This window comes from Silurus aristotelis (assembly GCF_946808225.1).
Source record: "Silurus aristotelis genome assembly, chromosome: 18".
NCBI lineage: Eukaryota > Metazoa > Chordata > Actinopteri > Siluriformes > Siluridae > Silurus > Silurus aristotelis.
Genome location: NC_139591.1, coordinates 4,119,903 through 4,144,387, shown reverse-complemented (window position 1 = coordinate 4,144,387; position 24,485 = coordinate 4,119,903). Strand labels below are relative to the sequence as shown.

Below are 24,485 nucleotides of genomic sequence, written 5' to 3'. Positions count from 1 at the left end.
GTGCAATAACGTTTTTTATTCATTCTGAAATTTCCAGCGGCAGAATCCATTTATCATTAATATTACCATTCTCTTATTTTCACAAATCACAGGTCTACTTTTTTAAGAACCCGGTTTGTGATGAAGTATTTTAAAATAATAACGTGATGTTTCATAATTATGTCTTTAATTGGACCACTTAATAGTTTGTGAATATTTCACCCTGATGAAGATTGTGATGAAGTATTTTGAAACGATCACTTGCTATTTGATAATTACGATTTATTATGCTTATGTCTGGTTGCATGTCTTTATTGTTTGTGAATAATATTTTGTTGTAGCATGTTAAAATCATAGCTCAATCTTTCATAATTATGATTTTGTTTGGATGACTTGATTATGATTAAATCCTGGTGGATAAATATTTGATCGTTGTGATTATAGTATTGTAAAAATGATCACTTGGCATGTCAATTGATACTTTCCACTTTCCAATTATGATTTAATAATTATGGAACAAAAAAACCAAAATTTATTTAAGTTGTAAAACAAATTTACTTTAATTTAACTAATTTGTATAGAGTTTTATAGGAATAATCAGTGGAGAAACAGTCCTGGGATAATGACCAGGCCAATCCAGGAGCTCAGACTCCAATGCGGAAGCTGAGCGATTGATGCTGCATTCCAAAAACCATTGCTCTGCACGGCTAGTGCACTTATTTAGGCAGTGGACGTGTTAAATGTATTGCCTAAGTAGTGCACTAGGGTAGGAATTACGTCACGGATTGGGACTGAGCACGCGGTGCGCGTCACGCGTCAGGAGATAGCGGAGAGAATAGGGGCACAGAGGCACTGGGAGAGAGAGAGAGAGAGAGAGAGAGAGAGAGAGAGAGAGCTCCATGATCAGTTATAGTATGATATACGGTGGTGTTTTTGCCGTTTTCTTGACATAAACATGGGGGCAAAAGAATCCAGGATTGGTTTCCTTTCCTACGACGAGGCAGTAAAAAGAGGTGAGGTGTTGCAGTGTGTGTATGTGTATATAGCTTGCTAGCTGCTAACTAGCTGCAGGTTGATGTGTATTAGCATCAAATTAGCTCGCTAGTCATCTGTCATTATCAATGCTAGCTTGTGCATTTCACCCCAGACTGCAGTTCGCATTGAAATACACAAATAAAGCGGTTTATTGTCTCTTTATTCACTGAAAGACACCTGATTGTGAATAATCCTCAGAGTCTACACAGCTGTCATTGAGCTGCGGACGCTGTTTACACACACACACACACACACACACACACACACACACACACACACAACAGCAGCTAAGCATAAGTCAACACATAGGGCAAGGTGTATTTGATCTTATTTGATTGTATTTTGTTTTATTTCTCTCCGTGGCATTGCCCCCTTTTCACCGCATCCGTTATGTTAGTTAGCGCGTGTGTGTGTGTGTGTGTGTGTGTGTGTGTGGAGTATTTGCAGCTTCGCTCATTGCGCAACTCCTATCCGTGTGAATGTGAATGTGAAATCAGGACAGGCCGACACGCTTTCCTTCGAGTGTAAACACGTTCACATCAGATTTAGTTGCTTTGCCGTTACGGGAAATATTTCCAAGCCACGAGCAGCAGGTTCAATACTGATGGGTGTAAGTCCCTGCGAGCTACATGGGTGTGATTAGTAGACAGACAGACAGACAGATAGACGGACTGAGTGATTGCTAGACTGACAGACAGACAGGTAGATTGACAGACAGATGGACTGAGTGATTGCTAGACTGATAGATAGATAGATAGATAGATAGATAGATAGATAGATAGATAGATAGATAGATAGATAGATAGATAGATAGATAGGAGGTGGTAGCTCAGTGGCTAAGGCATTGGACTTTGGATTGGTTGGTCACAGGTTCAAATCCCACCATCACCAAGCTGCCCCTGTTGAGCCCTTGAGCAAGGCCCTAAAACCCTCCCCTGCTCAGTTGTAGGTTGCTCTGGATAAGGACATCTACCAAATGCCATAAATGCAGACAGGCAGACAAACAGATTGCTAGACAGACAGATGGACTGATTGATTGCTAGACTGGCAGATAGATATCTAGATAGATAGATAGATAGATAGATAGATAGATAGATAGATAGATAGATAGATAGATAGACAGATAGATAGACAGACAGACATACTGATTGATTCCTAGATAGATAGATAGATAGATAGATAGATAGATAGATAGATAGATAGATAGACAAAGACAGACAGACAGACGGACTGATTGATTCCTAGACTGGCGGATAGATAGATTGATTGGTTAATGGATAACTAGATAGATTGATAGATTGAAAGATAGATAGATATAACCTTCCTTCTATTGCCCATTACAGGTTCACAGCAATGTGAAATACAGTTTAACCTTTACCAGAATAGCCAGTTGTATTGTTCAAACTGACATGTGCAGAGAAATATCTTAATATATGGACAGCAAATAAATATAGAAGCTGGAGACAGAAAATGTGCGGAAGCTGCTAAGCATGTATAGTAAGAAAGATCTATCGATCTGATCCGATCTAAACTAGAATAGACTATGAATTTACAATTATATACAGTTATCATTATACATAATGTACAGAACTATAGAAAAAAAAAGCTTTGGAAATATTCTCATTTAAATTTCAGGGGAACATGGCCGAGAATTTTTTTTTTGCATGATTCATCCAAATGTACTCGTCTTGTTTTCATCCACTTAACAGCTTCTATATGGCCCACCCCCATAGTGTCACGTTCTACATTAGCAGTTTGTTTACAGCAAACTCGGTTCGCCTGATTTTGTTTGATCAACACACATGCATTTATCGAGGGAGTTTTTTTCAATTCACTTACTAAGTTGATAATAGTATGTAATAGCATTTTATGTGCCATTTAATAAGCCCTTGATGCTGCGCTGCCAAAAGACTCAGCATCTCGACTTTTGGCATGACTTCCCCATTAAAAAGTCAAAGGCAACCGTGTAACCTTTTTTTTTTTATTATTATTATTATTTATCCGTAGATAGATTACTAGCCTACTGTTAAGTTTGTGTGGGTGTGTCGCTTATCTCGAACGCTATTGGCTGATCTGTAAGTGACTTTCTTCATGCCAGCACTCTGATTTATTTTTTCTAGAAGCAAATGAAATCAAATCACAGGTTTTCAGCCCTTTTACGGAAATTTAAAATGTGTGTTCTCCACACCTGGTTAGATTAGAGAAGTGTGCAAAGCTGTTTGTACACCAGCAGCCTGGTGTTTAAATAGATACTTAATCATAACTATTCCATGAACCTCATTTTGTACCATGTCTGGTTGCACCAGTTTCTCTCATTGCTTTATTCTTCACCTTTTAGTCACTGATGTCGAGCTGAAAAGACTGAGGGATGCCTTCAGGAGAACCTGTGGCCTGTCATGCTATATGAGTCAGCAATGCTTCTTCAAGGAAGTGCTGGGGGACATGGTTCCTCTCAATATCTCTGAGGTAGGACAACCCTGAATCTCTGCAGGGGTTATGAAATGATTTCTCAGGGTGCTTAAATACAACCTGTTTATGTGCTGGGCACGTGGAATGCGCCTCTGCATGTTTCAGCGTGTGATAATTGGCTGTGACAGTTTTCATTAGAAAGATTTTCTCGCTCGGAAACGCACGCCGAGCATCTGTACAGTGATCACGAGCGCTTAACGGTCTGCTCTTCCCTCGGATTGGAAGAGGCGTCTGTCACTCAAGATATACAGGAAGTGCAGCAGTAGAAAGTTACTTCGTGTGTGAATGTAAACTTTTATTTATTTTTTTACTCTACACATGTATCATGTATAGCAAAGTTAGATACACTGTTTCTTACCTCCTGTATATGTTGAGTGACAGTTGTCTCAGCCAGTCATTGGTACCTTTTTTTTCCTCTTCTGTTGTGTTTTATGACTTATTCATATTGTTTTGCACTTCTTGGCCACAATACAAAATTGATGAGGCAACAATTTGATAGCCAATTAAAATGGCGTGTTTCTTCCGCAAGTTCATTAGAACTTTTAATATAATCTTGTATTGCAATGGCGTGAAAGACTGCTGCACAAAAATGTTTCTAGTCTAAGACAGGATTTAAAAAAAGCTGACGGAAATTTGCAGCTGACTTTTAATTTTAAGAAATTTGGATGAAACACCCATTGAACTGTCCTGCCAAAATAATCAGGGCTATGCCTGAAGAAAAAAATGTGCTAGGCTTCTTTGAATCCAAAGAACACCATCATAACTGTGAAGCATGGTGGTGCCAGCATCATGATGTGGAGGTGTTTTGCTGAAAAAGGGACTGGTACACTTTATAAAATACCTCCAAAATGGCTGAAAGACTACAGGCCTGTTATTAGAAACATGGTTTATCATTTATCGTTTGTAAAATGTATTTATAATGTATAAATTATTAATAAATTGTATATAAATTATTTGCTCAATACAATCATTAATATCAATATATTTATTATATATAAATGATATGCTCAATAATTATTTTTATATTTTATAATTATAATTTTATATATATATTTGCACATTTCTTATTAAATTAAATTTCCCCACTGTGGGACGAATAAAGGTATATCTTTTCTTATCTTATTTGATCTTATAAAGTGTAACAATACTGTAATATGCTTCAGACAGACTGTTTAATTGTTTAGGGACTACATTTTGTTTTTTTTAGGCATTATCCCTGATTTTTGACGGGGCGTGTTTTTATTTCCTCACTGGTGACCTGTATGATAAGCAAATATGAAAACTTCTTTACATAATCGACCCGAGGTATAAAATGCTCTTTTGTGCTTGGATTTTTTATTTTTATTTTATTTTTTATTTTTTTTTATCTCCATTGATTCTGACCAACAGTTTCAGTATATATCATTTGTTCCTATGTTCCTGCAAATGAGTGTCTCAGTTCTTACGAAGCTGAAGCACATGACCACTTCCTCTTCCTGTGCAGGATTCATGCTTGTATTTTACTGAGATATGTTACATAGTGGTCTTCAAAGGTCTGAGACCATTTGTGACAAAGACGCTCTGTTTTTGCGTAGGTTTTATGTAATATATACACATAAAGAAAAAACCCAGATTTCCTGTCTCAGATTTTGGTCTCCACTGTAAGTGCATTGGAGTGAACTTGAGTGAAGAATCATCTGACTGGCAGATCAAACCTTCATGTGTTTCACCTCAAAATGTTGTAATTTTTGACCTTTGTGCTTCACAGTAGGTAAACCATGGATATCTTTCTGCTTGTCTTTTGTTAGCGACAATCTATCCAGCTAACTGCTACCAAGGTTCAAGATTGCTTCCGAATTCTGTTGCGTCGGTGGTCAAGTTGTGACCTTTAGTCAAATGCAGCATTATTCACATGACTTTAAATTGATGTCAAACAAAATGAAGTCTCTGTATAATCAATTTACAGTCTTGTTAAATGGTGTGTGCAAAAAGCCATCATGCAAGAAAACAAGTTTAATAAAAGATTTGAAATGAATGAAGATGTTAGAAAAGACGTTGCAACTGATATTTCAGGGTAAATTAAAAAAATATTTTGTTAAATCCGTAAAGAGGATGATTTTGTGAAAGCTGACCTGTTTAAAGCTGATTTAATTTTAGCTGCTCTCACAGGACCGGTGAGCTTTTCAGTTGCTAATGTTGTCACTAAATACTGCAGCTTACTTGAATTTCACATTTTCTACAGTTGTAATACGAATTAGTTTGTATATTTTTTATGTTTTATCTGGCACAAGGTATAAATATGAAAACCTGAGTATGTAGAATGTTTAGTTACATAATTCCCATTAAATTGTTTTGCTAAATCCTAATGATGGTCTTTTTTTTTTTTATTTATTATTATTATTATTTATTTATTTTTTTTACTATTATTTGTCTAGCACTACCTTAACAGACAAAATATTTATTTCAGGTGATCTACAGTTCATTTGGTGGCACATCGAAAGGTCTGCATTTTAACAACCTTATAGTCGGCTTGGTGCTGCTCACACGAGGACGCGATGAAGAAAAGGCGAGATGTGAGTGAGATTCGAAAAGTGATGAGCATTCTCAGCAGGAACACAGACCGACAAACAGAGATAAAGCCTTGTTGTTGTTTTAAATCTCTTGCAGACATTTTCAGTTTGTTCGCCAGCGAATCGGGCAGCTACGCTACACTGGAGGACATCGAAGCCATGCTACAAGCTGTGGATGGAGAAGTTCATCCATCTCTGAGGAAGTGTTTTTCAGAGGTCAGCCAGATGAGTTGATGCGTTCAGTATTATTCTGCTGCAAGTTGCACGGATTCATTGTTTGTCGTCTTGATCTGATCTCTGGCAGGCCGAAAAGGTCAATTATGAGAAGTTTAAGACCTGGCTGCTTCAAAACAAGGACGCTTTTACCTTCTCTCGGTGGCTCCTGTCCAGTGGGGTGTGTGTGACTCTGACTGATGACAGTGACACCCCCACCTTCTACCAGACACTAGCCGGGGTCACACACTGTGAGTGTTTTATTTTTTTATTTGCATACTCAACTGTTTAAGTAAAATAAAATACAAATGATTTATATTTTGCATTTATACTCGGATTCTTAAAACATTTCTTAAAGTTCAGTCATATAGATCTAAAGTATGTCTTTACCCAGACTGTGACATTTCAAATGCTTTATCTTTCATTGACAAGTGGAAAACATTTTTGTGGTGAACTCATTGATAGGAGCAAAGTAGCATTCACAAAGTTTATCTAAAGTTCATGTTTCATTTAGAAGAAAAGAAAAAAAAAAGGTTTTCGAGTCTTTCGCTCTCTTTCGAGTTGTTTTGTTGCTTGAGCGAAATTTTAAAAGCGCAAAAAGTTTCGATTACTGCCTTCTCACAGATTGTTTGAAATAGATTTAAAATGTTGTATATTGTGTAATCAAACAATTTTCTACAACGATATGATCTTAATGGCTGAGTCATACCAGGGAAAAAAAACTCAAACATTAAACGACGGATGTTTTATGTGATTCAGTGGAAGAATCCGATATCATCGACCTGGAGAAGCGATACTGGTTGCTGAAAGCTCAGTCAAGGACTGGACGCTTTGACTTGGAGACATTTGTCCCATTGGTGTCCCCTCCTATTCATCCATTCATTAGTGAAGGTCTGCACCTCTTTACACTTTTATTCATCACAGGGTTCCCACATTTCTTGAAAGTACTTGACACATGGATTCAATGGAAAGGACTTGAAAACAAATTTAGGTCTTTGAAAGTGCGTAAATTTGAAATCAATTTTGTTTAGTAGAGTGGTAGTTTAGTAGTCAGTAAATGTTTGTTAGGAGTCAGTCTGGATACAATTAAATGCTAGCCAGATAGCTAAACTTAGTGAAATCGTGATTTCTGTCGGTTTCGTAGTGGGCAGGATTCGGACATTTGAGCCGCGAGACTTGCTGTCTTCAACGTATTTAATTAGATTTCTTTGAACATGGCTGCTCAAAACTGTCAAAATTTATGAAACCTACACTTTCAAAACATACTCTGAAATCTTTAATGTAAATGCTAAGTATAAGTGAAATGTTATGTACTTTAAGTGGTCTTTCATGACACTTAATAAATGGTGCTTTAAAACGTCCTTGAAAGTCCTTGAATCTGGTGTTCGTGAAATTGTGGGAACCGTGTCATCAATATTTTATTTGAGCGGTCTTTAGCATTGTTTGCAGGTCAGTGTATTAATAGTTCAGCTGAAAATGTGACTCGTGTTTTTGCGATCATTCGAACAGGTTTGTTTCATGCGTTTGATGAGAACAGAGACAATCACATCGATTTTAAAGAGATTTCCTGCGGGTTGTCGGCCTGCTGCAGGGGACCTCTTGCCGAAAGACAGAAATGTAAGTACAGGTCGAGGACCAATTCTTTGTACACAATTTTTTCTCGGTACATTTCAAGATATATTACTTGCAGTATAATGCACATAGATATTAACTGGACTGATGATGCTTATGTCCATGTTTTGTTTTGTTCAGTTTGTTTTAAAGTATTTGATGCTGACCGTGACGGGGTTCTCTGCCGAGAAGAAATTCACGAGATGGTTGTTGCACTGCTGGAGGTCTGGAGAGACAATCGTACTGACTCCATCCCTGTAAGTCACCTGGCATAGGCCGCTATACTGTACGCTATACTGTATATTGAGAAATCCTCTTAATGCCTTAAAGTAGATGCCTTCGAATTTAATTCGAAAATGAATCAAAATGATTATGGCTTTGTTCATTCATTTCATTTTTTTTTCTCTTGCAGGAATTGCAGTCAAGCGTGCCTAATATTGTTGAAAACATTCTCAAAATACATGACACTACCAAGGTATAACATTTCCATTTTCGGTTGAGTTCAGCATATATTTTGATGAAATTGATACCCATCCAAGCGTAAGGTTACAGCTTCTCTTTGCTTCGATTATATATAGAAGGGCCATTTGACACTCGAAGACTATCAGATATGGAGCGTTCAGAGTGCACTCGCTGCCGAGTTTCTCAACCTCCTTTTCCAGGTATGAGTGAACAACTGTGCATCAGGGTTTGGAGATATGGCAAAAATGTCGTATCACAGTTCTTAAAGGCATATAATGTATAATATATAATATGCATCATGCACCAATTAAAAAAAAGTTAGTGATAGCCTCGGCATCTTTGTGGAGAGCAACAATTCTAAGTTCCATTTCTATAGTATTAATATTGTCAGTTAATGTTTGTTAGAAATCTTTCTGGATACAATCAAATGTAAGCCAGACAGTTAAACGTACAGTGAAATACTAATGTTAGTTGTTCTGTACATAATCTTTAAAAATATTAAATGCTTTTCTTTTTTTTTTAACATAAGGAAATCTTTCAGTGGAAAAAAAAAATTAGATCATCAAAATTTTAAACTTGTGGCAAAAACTATCTATATTATCTCATCGTTTTGCCCAGACCTGCTTTACAAGATTGAAAAAAATGTTCCACTGTTTTTCTTTCAACATTTAAGACATACCTCTATAGTTATTTTTCGCCCCATGACTTCCTTTAGGTATGTCATATTGTTCTTGGACTGCGGCCTGCCACTCCTGAGGAGGAAGGACAGATCATCAGGTTCATATAAGACTTTACTTTTTGCTATTCATTTCCCAATACTTCGAATTCCCTAGTTGAATTCCTTAGTTGACTGAAACTCAGTTTTCAGTCAGTTCAAAACCTGCACTAATTAGTAGTTTGCATTTCTGTGTTCAGGGGTTGGTTGGAGAGAGAAAGTCGGCATGGCCTCCAGCCTGGAGATTACTGGTTTCTTATAGCTACACAGTGGTGGCAGCAGTGGAAGGACTACGTCAAATACGTAAGCTTAACACATAGTGGGTTGTATTTCAGACTGATTTATTGTTTGCTGTTTGCATACAAAATACATGTTCAGGATATAAAAAAAAAGTCAATTGGTAAAAGAATTTAGCAACAAAGTTTCGAGCCTGATTTCTGTCTCCTTAGAAGCCTTTCATTTTGGGCTTTTTTTTGTGTTAAAAAATTTGTTGAAATTATTTCTCTGTGATAGTTGTTGATTTGCAACAGATGCAGTGGATAGAGATTAGTTTTACACTGGCGTATTGAATGCTGAAAACCTAGCAGCTCGTTTTCTTATTTTATTTATAGAACAACAAGTTGATAGTGGTGGAACAGCCCACAGTATTTCCTAGCAGAAGAACTCTTACCTCATCTGCAGGGATGGAACAAGGAGGTCAGGGTGAGGGCACAGCAAGCTCTCACTCTTCCCCAGAAGAGAAATTCTCTGACAACGTCTCTAGTGCCTCTGAAGCGTCTGAAACAACAAGTGGCAGTCAGTATTCACATAAAAAAAAAAACCCATCAAAAATTGACTCTGGATAAGGGTGATGTCGAAGTTTTTTTACAGACATGCCTCTTTTTTTGTCTAGGTCTCCTCCATTCCAGCTCAACTGCCACCGATATCTGCTTCTCCCGACAGACCGATTCCTCTGAGGTAGACAGCCAGAGTTTCCCTGGGGCTGATGGGAATGTGACAGCTCTCAGGCCAGGTGCTATAGACAACCAGCCACTGGTGACCTCAGAGCCTCTTAAAGTAAGCATTAAACAGTGCTGTTTAACACTATCACTTACGTTTTTTTTTGTCCTGTATTGTACTGAATTTCTGCTTGTATTAGGAATACGGTGGCAAAATTCTAGTAATTTTTGGGACTAAAATTTTCCATGGGAATTAAAGGGAATATATGGGAATTATAGGAATAAACTAGGAATTTACACAATTTCAGGTTAGCCTATAACTGAGAATTTTAATGTAGTTGGAAAAATCTTGCAGGATTGAAACAACCAGATTTAATGCAGTTTCAGTTGAATTTCTACTCTGCACATTCAACAATCACATACACACAGCACACTTACTGCAGAACTACTGCATATAGATGCACCTGGAATTTTTTTAATACGTTTACATTTCTTAAAATTTCGAATAAATTCCTATTAATTCCTGGTAAATTTCCAACTTGGAATATTTCCAAAATTCCCCAGATGAAGTTACCATGAAAAGTTTCAAGAAATTTGCTGGAATTTTTCCAACCATTTGCAACCCTAATTAGGAGTGACTTTATTTTCCCCCACCTTTACTAGGCTCCCACATTAACAATGGAAGGTGCATTGTTGAGACGATCTTCCAGACTCCACCTGGGCCAAGACTTTGAAGTTGTACCTGAGCCAGTATGGAGAGCTCTTTACCACTGGTATGGAGCAAACCTCAGCCTGCCCCGGCCGGTATGTATCACCTTCTTCATCAGTCATCATTAGTGTTAATGGATGTTTTTTAATCTCATCTCCAAAAACATCTGAACAATGCAGTTGCTTGTATTTAGAGTACATCAGGTCCATTCTGACCTTCAGGAGCAGTTCTCCGTGCTCCTAGATATTTACATTTTACTGACCTCGAGGTGCAAAATAATAATGTTTTCACTATAATTCAGCAAAATACTTATCTAATAATCATAAATCACAATTTATCAGATGGTTTTATTGCATTGTGACAGAAAATGGGTTTGTTTATCAGATTTTATAATTTAATAATCTTTATTAATCAGCAAAAACCTATTGTCTGGATAAAAACTGTTTTCTATGGCTATCCCCTCCAAAAATAAAATCTTGTCCTCAAGGAATTTCCTACGAGTAAAAAAAAAAAATGCGGTGGTAATAACTATTTAACATTGTACCCATGATGTGTAGGTGATCAGGTCGAGGGATATGGAGAAAGCTGAGTTAGAACTCTTTCCCAGACACCTTCTGTTTCTGAGGCAGCAGCCTCCAGCACGCACACCACAGTATAATGGCTGGATGAATATAGGTAAGAATTAACACATGAGGCTAACAATTTGTAACAGTGCAATCGTTAGGTAGAACCTGGCAGATGTTCCCTTTACTGATATTGCCTAATAAAAAGTCGTAATTGCAAACCTGCAGTCTTTATGCCCTGCTATATCACGTTCACTGATTACTTAGCTTCATTAAAATGCTTCTTTTTAAGGTCATCTGGGTCAAATTATAACATTTTGTGCTTGCCCTGTGACCTTCTGATACACATGCTATCTCTTGTAGGTAACATGCCATCTCCTACGACCCCTCTGAAGCGGGTGCTGGCCTACACTGGCTGCTTCAGCCGAGTGGGAACGATAAAGGACATTCACGAGTATCTGTCTCAGAGGCTCCGGATTAAAGAAGAGGACATGAGACTGTGGCTTTACATGAACGAGGTAACGGACACACGCACACACGCACACACACACACACGCACACACGCACACACACACACACACACACACACACACACACACACACCCACAAACACTTTCTAATGCATGTGCAAAGTTAAATTAGCGGATAAAATGTGATATGAATTTAATTCATCCTTTTATACTATGAGATTTTCCATAATGCCACAGAAGAATTTAATGTCAATATAATGTAAGACAGTTTTTACTTCAAAATGTTATTCGTTTATAAATTTTAGTCACAAATCGTACAGTCTTGTGTTTTTAAGCATTACATAAATCAGCCTCCAACCATATTTCAGCATTCACTCTTCTTATGTTTATATCAGTTCAATAACAGAATGTCCCAAAAAAATCTGCTGTATCTCGCAGGGGATATAGAAGTGTCTGAGATTTCTCATTTAAGTTGCTTAATGTACGTACGTGCAGATTGTATTTAGACACATTAATAATGAATCTTTTTTTAGTGACATTCCTCCCCAGGATATCTCACTGAATAATAGTGATGATAAGTAATGAGATTAAACGAAATCCTGATCAGTGACATCTAATGGCAATAAAATGATAGTGATTGCTGCTTCCCTTTTACTTTCGAGACACACTGTACAAATCTGTACAAACGAGTGTAATCTGTCCCCCGTTACAGAATTACTTGACTCTTCTTGACGACGAGGATCATTCACTGGAAGCGCTGAAGATCCCCGATGAACAGTACATGGTTATTGAAGGTGGTTATCGACTGTTATGTTATGATCGGTTTCTTAATACTGTATAGTATTTATCAATGAAGAGCATTTCTTCATCTTCTATCTACGCGTGCTTGTGTTTTATAGTGCGTAACAAAGACATGAGCTGGCCTGAGGAGATGTCATTTTTAGCCAACAGCAACAGAATGAACAGACACAAAGGTCAGGAGGAATTATGTCAAAAAGGGTTCTTTAGGGCTTCATGTTTATGTTCAAGATTTACACACATCTGTTTCTTTCTGCAGTGCCCACTGAGAAAGGGGCCACGGGACTCAGTAACCTCGGCAACACGTGCTTTATGAACTCCAGCATTCAGTGCGTGAGCAACACTAAACCGCTCACGGAATACTTTACAGCCGGGTGTCACCTTTATGAACTAAACAGGTGTGTGTTTGCTCTCCTGGTGTGGATATGAATGAGAAAAAATTATCTTTTGATTTTATTGTTTCATGTAAAATGGGTGAAATTATTGAATAATAATAGTGAAATCTAGTAATTCAAATGGATTTGTGCATCCAGAATTTAATTAAATTCTTTTAACAGTGGACATTGTCCCAAAGCACCTTTAAAGTAATATGGATTTGTTAGTACCTATACGTTTATCACTAATGAGATAGCCAGTGGTGACAGTGGCAAGTGGCATGAGGAGAAAACCTTGACGGGAACCAGACTCCAAAGGGAACCCATCCCTCATCTGGGCATCACTGAATGTCCAGTCATTATAGTTCCATCATTGTTGCAGTGTGCTGTTCAGTAATGAGGTCTTCAGTGCAGAACTGTTCATGCAAACTGCAGTCCTAAGCCATTCTATGTTCTTGAGTTGTTAAGTAACTCCATGGACCTTTAGGCTGTCAATGTGGACCCATCCTCAGCTACACAGAGTTGTCTCCAATACACACACGCACACACACACACACACACACACACACACACACACACACTATATATATATATATATATATATATATATATATATATATATATATATATATATATATATATATATATATATATATATATATATATATATATACAGTGAGGAAAATAAGTATTTGAACATCCTGCTATTTTGCAAGTTCTCCCACTTAGAAATCATGGAGGGGTCTGAAATTGTCATCGTAGGTGCATGTCCACTGTGAGAGACATAATCTAAAAAAAAAAAATCCAGAAATCACAATATATGGTTTTTATACTTTTTATTTGTATGATGCAGCTGCAAATAAGTATTTGAACACCTGTCTATCAGCTAGAATTCTGACACTTAAAGACCTGTTAGTCTGCCTTTAAAATGTCCACCTCCACTACATTTATTATCCTAAATTAGATGCACCTGTTTGAGGTCGTTAGCTGCATAAAGACCCCTGTCCACCCCATACAATCAGTAAGAATCCAACTACTAACATGGCCAAGACCAAAGAGCTGTCCAAAGACACTAGAGACAAAATTGTACACCTCCACAAGGCTGGAAAGGGCTACGGGGAAATTGCCAAGCAGCTTGGTGAAAAAAGGTCCACTGTTGGAGCAATCATTAGAAAATGGAAGAAGCTTAACATGACTGTCAATCTCCCTCGGACTGGGGCTCCATGCAAGATCTCACCTCGTGGGGTCTCAATGATCCTAAGGAAGGTGAGAAATCAGCCCAGAACTACATGGGAGGAGCTGGTCAATGACCTGAAAAGAGCTGGGACCACCGTTTCCAAGGTTACTGTTGGTAATACACTAAGACGTCATGGTTTGAAATCATGCATGGCACGGAAGGTTCCCCTGCTTAAACCAGCATATGTCCAGGCACGTCTTAAGTTTGCCAATGACCATTTGGATGATCCAGAGGAGTCATGTGAGAAAGTCATGTGGTCAGATGCGACCAAAATAGAACTTTTGGGTCATAATTCCACTAAATGTGTTTGGAGAAAGAAGAATGATTAGTACCATCCCAAGAACACCATCCCTACTGTGAAGCATGGGGGTGGTAGTATTATGCTTTGGGGGTGTTTTTCTGCACATGGGACAGAGCGACTGCACTGTATTAAGGAGAGGATGACCGGGGCCGTGTATTGCGAGATTTTGGGGAACAACCTCCTTCCCTCAGTTAGAGCATTGAAGATGGGTCGAGGCTGGGTCTTCCAACATGACAATGACCTGAAGCACACAGCCAGGATAACCAAGGAGTGGCTCTGTGGGAAACATATCAAGGTTCTGGTGTGGCCTAGCCAGTCTCCAGACCTAAACCCAATAGAGAATCTTTGGAGGGAGCTCAAACTCTGTGTTTCTCAGCGACAGGCCAGAAACCTGACTGATCTAGAGAAGATCTGTGTGGAGGAGTGGGCCAAAATCCCTCCTGCAGTGTGTGCAAACCTGGTGAAAACCTACAGGAAACGTTTGACGTCAAACAAATGCTACTGTACCAAATATTAACATTGACTTTCTCAGGTGTTCAAATACTTATTGCAGCTGTATCATACAAATAAATAGTTTAAAAATCATACATTGTGATTTCTGGATTTTTTTTTTTAGATTATGTCTCTCACAGAGGACATGCACCTACGATGACAATTTCAGACCCCTCCATGATTTCTAAGTGGGAGAACTTGCAAAATAGCAGGGTGTTCAAATACTTATTTTCCTCACTGTATATATATATATATATATATATATATATATATATATATATATATATATATATATATATGGGACAATACTATAGAAATGAAACTTGGATACTTGTCCATACAAAATTGGGTATCTTCTATTAGAGCTAAAATTAAAATTTTGTGCTTTGAGTACAATTCTCTCATACTGACTTAATTACCCTAATTACTTAATTTGCATATGTTAATTTAATTGGTTACATTTTATTTGAGGAAATCTGTATGAAGTTGTAGGCCAACAATTTTGAACTTTCTTGCAGAACTAATCCTATTGGGATGCGAGGACACATGGCAAAATGCTACGGTGATCTCATCCAGGAACTGTGGAGTGGTGCACAGAAAAGTATTGCTCCATTGAAACTCAGGGTACATGTAAAAAAAAAAAAAAAAAAAAAACATGTTGTAACCTTTATTTTGAAGGCCAGTAGGGAATGTGTTTTAAAGGCTTTTATTCATTTAAATGATATTATTTGTAACGTCTGTCCCTAAAAGTACATATAGTGATGTAATATAGTAATGATGTTCACAAGATGATTTTAGATTTCAATGGCATTTCAAATAAACACCTCCGTATTTACACATTTATTGTGCTTGTTTTCTAATTATTTTCTGTACCTTTAGTGGACTATAGCAAAGTATGCTCCACGCTTTGATGGCTTCCAACAGCAAGATTCTCAAGAATTGCTGGCATTTCTGCTTGATGGCCTTCATGAAGATCTCAACCGTGTCCATGATAAACCCTATGTCGAGCTGAAGGACAGTGATGGAAGACCTGACTGGGAAGTTGCCTCTGAGGTTAGCCGTTTTATTGTCTTCCAGGGGGGGACAAAAACAAAAACAATATGACTCATTTACATTTCAGTCTAGTGCCCAGGTTTAGCGTATTGAATAGATGATTGGACGGAACGTGGTAAATGGGTTTTAGTTTTGCGATTTAGATGATTTTGAGATACTTATAGACACTTGATGGAGATATAGGGATGCAGATCTTACTTTAATTTGTCTTTTGCTCTCAGTACAGTTAGGGCGAAGAAATGCAAAACATAAAATTGCTTGTCGTTTTCTGTTATTATTATAATGTTGTTGTTTTTTTACAGTTTATTATTAATAATATTTTTGAACAACAGTTTACATTTTAAAAACAATTTAAAATAAAATGGCTGCTTTGTTAAATAATATATAAAATAATTTTTTAGAAAATTTTATAAAAATAAATATCTAAAAATAAAATCGAATAAATCAAATAAATGCAATACACTTTTTATTATGTTGGTTAAATTGAGTAATTGATTAAATTGTCACAAATTAAATTGATTAAATAAATGGTCAAATTTAAATATTGTTTCAATTGGTCAGACCCAATTTGGGTAATACAGAAGTGTATTTTTCATTTATTTAATATAGAAATTTTTTTTAAAGATTTGTTCTCCATCCTTCTTTCATTCAGTATGTGGAATTGTCAGTGCTTTCAGAATTGTCAGTACTGGACATAAAACGCTAAAGAATCCATATACTGTAACTACGAATCATATTTGCGTTAAATTGCGTAAATGAGAAGCCACAGTGGACCTGCAATAACTCGTTTTACTTTATTTAGAAATTAATTATAAATAACAGGTTCCTCATAATTAATGGTTGGTAAGAATATAAATATGCTAAATTGTGAATCTTTGGTGATCTAAGATCCGTTTTTTTACTGTGTCATATCAGGCATGGGAGAACCATTTGAGAAGAAACCGGTCCATTGTGGTGGACCTGTTCCACGGTCAGCTTAGGTCTCAGGTCAAGTGCAAAACCTGTGGCCATGTTAGTGCTCGCTTCGACCCTTTTAATTTCCTTTCCCTTCCTCTGCCAATGGACAACTTCATGCACCTCGAGATCATAGGTATGTCAAGTGACAAGATGATGGCGTCAGTGTTGTTTTAACATTTGCACAATATTCTTAAGATTCATTTAAATGGCGTGTCGTGCAAGGTTTTGTATGCGTCGACGTTTGTTTTGCCCAAAACAGGTTGTGTTTGTGTGTCTCCTTGCAGTTATAAGGCTCGATGGCTCAACGCCAGTGAGGTACGGGCTTAGACTCAATGTGGATGAGAAATACTCTGGCTTGAAGAGCCTGCTAAGTGAATTATGCCATCTGAGACCAGAACAGATCCTCCTGGTGGAGATCCATTTGTCTTGTATTAAGGTGCTAATTATAATTCTGCAACCATCCGATTTCCTGAAAGCTGTGCTGTTTATGTGTCATCGTGACTAAGTGTTTCTCTTACAGAACTTTCCATTAGATAATCAGAAAGTGCGCCGTGCTGTCAGTGGCTTCCTGTGTGCTTTTGAAATCCCGCTGCCCTCTACACCTTCGCCAGACTCCTCACCAAAAGAAGCAGGTGAATTCATGGGCAATATAAATTTCAGTGATCACTCTCGGCTTCATTAATATAAGGCCTTTTTAAGGTGTTTAAACTGATCCGATGCGCTATAGTCGCAGCTGATAAGTTCATTACTGTGCTTTTTTTTCAGTAGGTTATACTTGTATTTGATTGCATGTATGTTAGATGTCCTTTCTTAATGGTTTTAACTTTTATAGAGGACCCTCCGATAATTTCAAACGCTCCCAGCACGGCTGTCTCCAGGGGTACATCGCTGAGGCTTGACATAATTCCTAAGGGCATGCCAAATACCGTGGTGCCCTGTAGCACAGAAGGCAGCCCTGCCAACGGCCTCCCTAATGGCCACCTCATGTTAAACCCTGCCAGCCCTTTTACTGGGTACATCATCGCCATCCATCGGAAAATGGTGAGAGCTGATTGTTAAAATGTCATAAAAATTGCTAAATAGAAAAACATTACTGAATGCATAGCCTTTATCAGATTATATAATGTATTTTTTATTATATATTTTTTTTTAACTACTTTCTTTTAAGCATAATTTCTCTTGTAAATTACGTTTCGTTTTTTTCCCCCCCTAGATGCGTGCCGAATTATACTTCTTGTCCTCTCAGAAAAACAGACCCAGCCTGTTTGGCATGCCACTAATTGTTCCCTGCACAGCAGACACATGTGGTCGTGACTTGTACAACACAGTGTGGACACAAGTTTCCAGATTGGCCAGTCCTCTGCCCCCTCAAGAATCGAGCAACCATGCGCAGGACTGGTTAGTGTCTTAGCTCTATGAGAGAATGGATTATGTTGGGATTTGATGGAAAGCAGTGGACATTTTATGAGAAGGATAACACCGTGTTCCTGGTTGCAATTTGTTTGCATTCACATTCACGTTATGCACACAATATGATGAAAGGGGAAGTGTGATTTCCTGTTCCCTTCAGACACAATTAGGTGCAAAGTGGGATCATGCATGTTGTTCAAAGCAGCGTTGCCAAAATCTTATTGTTCCTATTTTTCTTATAGATATTTGTTGTGACAAAAAATGTTAAAACAACTGTTCAGAAAAACCATTGACCATTCCGCTGTTATTTGTAGATTCCATGTAGATCTGGCAACCCTGCTCATATCACATGCAACAAAACCATGCAAAAAAAAGAAATTCAACGCATCTAGTAGGCTTTAGGTTGCACCCAGATGACGTTTGCTAAACTACATCCTTAGGAAATGGCAATCTCAGACCAATTTTGCAGCCATATCAAATCACATTTACACGCTTAGTGCCTTTACATTTACTGTATCTCGCCTTTACTGATCTTAATTCTAACCCTTAAGTACATTTGAAATATATTTGAAACATATGGAATATGGATCTAAAACAATTACATGTGTCCAATAATCTCTTACTTTATTGTTGTGTTTTTTTACTATAGTGATGACAGTCTGGGCTACCACTACCCTTTCACCCTGCGTGTTGTACAAGGAGATGGGAACTCTTGTGCCTGGTGTCCGTGGTACAAGTAAGAGCGAAGGCTATTATATCTTTTACAATATTATATCATGTGCAGTAATTTGTCATGTTTAATATCTTTTATATGATCGTGTGCAATATTATTTAGAACTATAATGTCTAATACTAGTTAATATTGGAGCAGTCTCTGGCACAGGATTTTCCTTCGGGATTGATAATGTTTTATTTTATTTAGTTCACCGAATATTAGTGGTTGAATTAAAGTGTCATATGTGAAAGATTGATCATCTTTTCTTATCCTCAGGTTCTGCAGAGGATGTATTATAGAGTGTAATGATGAAAGAGCTATAGTAGGCAATGCTTGCATCGCTGTTGATTGGGACCCTACTGCATTGCACCTCCGCTACCAGACATCCCAAGAGAGGGTAAGCTACAGTATGAATAACAGTCCAAAACAGGGTAAATGAGGAGACCTAGACAGCTATTCCTCACGTTGATCAAAGTCAGGTGGATTTATTGTCATTTCAACTGTATGCATTTGGTGCAGAATATAAACCACAAAGTAACTAAACAAGACTCAAAAGAAATAAGTTGGACTACACACAACTCCATAATGTCCAAGACAGTACAATATTTGCTAAAACAGGAACATAGACATAGTAAAAGTTAGGCAGCATTCAGTCACTACCCAGTTCTAGAGTAATAAAGTGTTTCTTAATTAAAAGTCATTTTTTTGTGTATTTTTCAGCTGGTGGAAGAGCATGTGAGTGTGGAGCAAAGTCGTCGTGCCCAGGCTGAGCCAATCAGTCTAGACAGTTGCCTGAGAGCCTTCACGACCGAGGAGGAGCTAGGGGAAAATGAGCTCTACTACTGCTCCAAATGCAAGACCCACCGATTAGCCACCAAGAAACTGGACATCTGGAGACTTCCACCAATTCTGGTATCAATAGATTATTTTTTCCAGATCACTCAGCAATGCAATCTCTGTTTAAATGCAGACGTTTGTGACTTTATATACGTATATTGCACTTTTGTTGGAACAGTACCCCGTTTTTTTTGTTTCCCCTGGTGCAGATTGTTCATTTGAAGCGGTTCCAGTTTGTCAACAATCGCTGGATTAAATCTCAGAAGATTGTGCGGTTTCCCAGGGATAACTTTGACCCAAGTGCATTTTTGACCCCTCGGGAAGTAGACTACACTCCGCAGGGGTGGAGAGGTGGCTTGGGGGAAGAGCTTTCTGAACAGGAGCACGGGTTACATTTTGGAGATCCTCCCTTAGCTCCCACATCACTCAACATTAATGCTATTAAAGGTCAGTTCTCAGCCGTCACAGTAAACAAATTAGTGTTTTTTTTCCCCAAACTAAACTACAGGGCTGAGAATGAAAACAGTGAGATATAAAAAGGGTTATTGTTTTTATTGGAAAAAATATTTGGGAAATTATTATTATCAAATGATTAAATTATATTTAATGTGAAAAGTTTCACATTATGGATCTTTTTTTTTATCAAACACTCAACAGCAAGAGTGCTTATATACATATAAAACAGCATACAATTATCCATTATATATTTTATATTCATGGGGAAAAAAATATCAGTGCCTGCAATAATTTTATACAAATATATTCGAATTAACATTCAGAAATTGGTTGATTTTCAATCACCAATTCATTGATTGTTTAAAATATTCTGTGTGTGATCCGCAGATTCCCTGAGCTCTGGTAGGTTGCTGTCTTCCTCTCTTAGTCGAGGCAGCAGTCCCATCAGCAGCCCTAAAGGCGACATGGGCAAGCAGGGGCAAAAGAGGGCACCCCGGCAAGACTCCCATCTGCAGCCGTCTCTCAGTAGGGAGAGCCTGGACAGCGGCAGAGAAAGTCCATTGGAACTGGAGCACGGCAAGGCCGAAAACCAGAACGAAGCTGAAGCTACAGGCCTGGACTCCGCCCTGGGGGACGAGCCAGTCAGGGACTGTGACAACGCTACGACGGTTTCAGAACTTGAGAGCAACGGCTGCACGGAGGACAGCATAGACATGGAGGCCTCGCACGACCAAAGAGACAGAATGTATCTGGAGCCCATTTATGACCTGTATGCAACATCGGTGAGTTTCTAAACATAGTCCTGAGTCCAAAACTAGTGTGCAATAGTAAAGGGTTACACAAGGTACAGAGTTTTTTTTTTTTTGAATTCAAGTGTAAAAAAAAAAAATACCTACATCTTATTGATTTATCATCTTGGCATGCTTCAGTCCACACCTACCTGTCAGTATATTTGAGAACTGTTCCTACGTTCGCAGTGTCACTCAGGGATCCTCGGAGGAGGCCATTATGTCACGTATGCCAAAAACCCCAATGACAAATGGTACTGTTACAACGACAGCAGCTGCAAGGTAAACATCCTTACTAGAGCCTCACACATGTCACTAGGTTTGCACAATTCCAGGAACTTTCAAGACTGGAAACTTTCCATGGGAATTAATAGGATTGAATGGAAATAAACTGGGAATTGACAAAATTGCAGGTTAGCCATTAACTAAATGTAGTTGGAAAAAAAAAAATCTTGAAGAATAATTTTGGTTAAAACAACCAGATTTAATGTAATTTCAGTTGAATTTCTGCACTGCACCGTTATCAATCACAGCACACTTACTGCAGGGCTACTGAGGCCACACCCGCTAGATATATTGTGCATTCCTCTGTAACATGACACAGATCATATCTGTAAGCTATCGTGCAGCAAAATTCATTAAATCAATTAGAAAATGCCATTTTTAAAAATCTGTATTAGTTCGCATGCATGTCATCATATTAAGCAAAATGTTTATATTTCTAATTTTTTCCCATACATTTCCATAAATTCCTGATAAGTTTCCAACTTGGAATATTTCGAAAATTCCCATAATTCCCATGGAAAGTTTCCAGACATTTCGAGCACCCTTATCTCACAATCTTTCACATATTTACATTGTTTGTGCAGGAGGTCACTCCGGAAGAGATCGACACCGATTCCGCATACATTCTCTTCTACGAGCAGCAGGGAGTGGATTACTCTCTGTTCATGCCAAAGACTGACGGGAAAAAGATGGCCGACACCAGCAGCATGGACGAGGATTTTGAAACAGACTACAAGAAATACTGTGTTCTTCAGTGACGCCCGTGCGCTCACTAGTGTCCGAGAAACACATTCAAAATGATCCATTGTCTCAGATTGAGAGTTTTTTTTTTTTTTTTTTTTTTAGCGCCAAACTGTGGTACTGTCAAGTTCTTTTTGGCTCGCACTGTCTGACAATTCGAGAAAATGTCTGTGCTCTTAGCAGTTTGTCTCACTCTGTGTTTTTCATTTCTTTGTGTTAACTTGTGTTTGTTTTTTTTATGTGCAGAATTCATTAGTAAGTGCCGGTCACGTACTGTACGAAACATATGTGACAAAAGATACTCATCCACATTGATGTGCAGTTGGTATTTGTCTATTTATTGTTATGCTTTTGATGGCATCATGTCAAAAATACTTTGCAAAGTACGATTTTTATTTTTATTTTTTTAAAGAATATCTTAATTGCTGTCCTGTTCATTTGGGATTTTTTTTTTAAATGTAATTATGATGTTTAATTTCTTTCAATTTCTTTTAAAGAAAGACCTGAAGGTTCTTTCCCTTTGTTTTAAGTTGATAATAATGTAATGCACTTTTATATGCTATAAGTTGCAATCTTTATGTTCCAACTGTGTTGCACATGTCGAATGTCATTCCACACTTGTTTACACCGTGTCATCGTAGCGTATGACATAAACCTTAAAAAAAAATTCTTTTTGTGACACGACCCGTTTTCTCTGTGCCAACCCGATTCGTTGATCATTTCTGTAGTACACTTTTGTGCCATTGTGTTGTCAATGTTGTCTTTGCACAGGATGACCGAATTGTAAATTGTATTAGCATGCCACAGAGGAAGTGTCTGAGCACTTTATTTATTTGTAGCTTTAAAAAAAAAAAAAAAAAAGGGAAGAAATTCAACTCTTCCACTTGTCAACTGTTTATTGCTAAATATAAAGCATTTCACAAAGTGGATCCCTGTTCTACTATTCCCTCTGTTCAGAGACATTTAAGATGTGCGAGTTCAACAAGTACAGATAGTATTGTTTTTGGTTTTGTTACATCGTGCCACTATTTGACATATTTAACTAAAGAAGTTGGATTAGTCAAGCTTGTCGCAATAGTATTAAATATAACCCAGGATGTGAAAATCCCCAGCCCTGTTTAATCCTTCTTCTGTGTCTTCTGTGTCTTCTGTGTCTTTAAATGTCTCATGTGTTAAGTTCAGCGCTAAACTGCATGAGGGTGCCGATTGTATGATTTTAATCATGATTTATACTTTCTCTTCTGAGATCGTCATTTTATTGTTTTAATCTACTACTGAAACGATCTTTTAAAAATACAAAAAAAGCTTATTTTCATTTATTTTACACTAAATGTGATTTAATTTAATGCATAATGTGTCCAAAATCAAATCATTTGGCAAATTGTACATAGCCTTTTTTTTTTTTCAAGTACATGTACCTGAATATAAAATATTAAACATTTAGTACGAATTAAAGCAGTGTTGGAGTGGATGTAAGGACGAGTAGAGGATCCCAACATAATCTGACTCGATTCAGGCGACCAGCAGTCAGCAGTAATGTGTATATGATGTGATGGATTTGGATCTTTTTATATTATTTTTATTATAATTTTTTTTTTTTTTTTTAGAAGTAACCGTGCATGATTTTTATTGTATTTTGGAGAAAAATGGAGAAATACTCCAGAAGAAAACAAAGCCAGTCATTAGATGTATTTGACTTTATAGATTTGAATGTAAAGACAAAAGAATAATTTGACACAACAAAAGATGGCACCTTAGATCACCCCTTTTTTTCCATTAGAAGATGATTAAAACTCTTCTCATCTGCTTTCTAGACAAATGCTTAAACTGACCAACACATAATATTTAAAGCTTGAGGTTTGTAGAAATGTACACAAACTGGGGTCATTTCTTTCCAAGAAATGTAAGAAATTCTAAGATGTTAATTTTAGTTATGTTACATTTGCAGTATTTGGCCGACTTCTTTTTTGCAGAGTGACTTACAGTTATATCAGTTATATATCCGAGGGATTGAGGGCCTTGCTCAGGGGCCCAGCAGTGGCAGATTGATGGTGCTGCGATTTGAGCCCATGACCTTCTGATCAGTAGTCCAACATCTTATCTTCTACGCTACCACTTTCCAATTTCTACTTGTAGGTTTGAACACATTTTATGAAAAATAATCCAATATTACAGACCACCATTTTTTTGAAGGGGTGACCATGCTCTTGTTTGTTTATTTATTTATTTTTTTTTATTAATAGAAAAGACTTTCTTTCCCCTAATGCCCACCTTCATCAGATTTGGATTTAGCTTATTGTGGTCTAAAAGAACATTGTATTTTCTGCT

The 24,485-nt window shown here is 37.5% G+C and overlaps 1 protein-coding gene across 1 annotated transcript; it reads left to right on the top strand.

Moving 5' to 3' along the window:
- The first annotated feature begins 24 nt into the window (after positions 1–24).
- On the top strand, positions 25–23,612 carry LOC310740900 (ubiquitin carboxyl-terminal hydrolase 32-like). The gene is made up of 34 exons (XM_083568078.1): positions 25–992; positions 3,353–3,480; positions 5,930–6,035; positions 6,130–6,248; positions 6,337–6,496; positions 7,005–7,136; positions 7,755–7,862; positions 7,998–8,113; positions 8,269–8,331; positions 8,435–8,518; positions 9,034–9,095; positions 9,234–9,336; positions 9,645–9,828; positions 9,926–10,089; positions 10,635–10,775; positions 11,238–11,355; positions 11,607–11,761; positions 12,426–12,507; positions 12,613–12,687; positions 12,771–12,909; positions 15,434–15,539; positions 15,795–15,968; positions 16,884–17,058; positions 17,210–17,361; positions 17,446–17,557; positions 17,758–17,966; positions 18,139–18,323; positions 18,985–19,071; positions 19,327–19,447; positions 19,771–19,962; positions 20,097–20,334; positions 20,731–21,125; positions 21,321–21,413; positions 22,001–23,612. Exons 1-34 carry the CDS (start codon positions 935–937, stop codon positions 22,172–22,174), a joined length of 4,710 nt encoding a protein of 1,569 aa, XP_083424204.1. The 5' UTR covers positions 25–934; the 3' UTR covers positions 22,175–23,612.
- The last annotated feature ends 873 nt before the right edge of the window (positions 23,613–24,485 follow it).

Bases quoted from the DNA above. Each gene is read 5' to 3' on its own strand.
- LOC310740900 (XM_083568078.1), top strand. From the start codon at position 935: ATGGGGGCAAAAGAATCCAGGATTGGTTTCCTTTCCTACGACGAGGCA. The intron at 9,096-9,233 runs GTTCATATAAGA...TTCTGTGTTCAG, and splicing joins GAGGAAGGACAGATCATCAG to GGGTTGGTTGGAGAGAGAAA. The intron at 17,362-17,445 runs GTGCTAATTATA...TTTCTCTTACAG, and splicing joins TCCATTTGTCTTGTATTAAG to AACTTTCCATTAGATAATCA.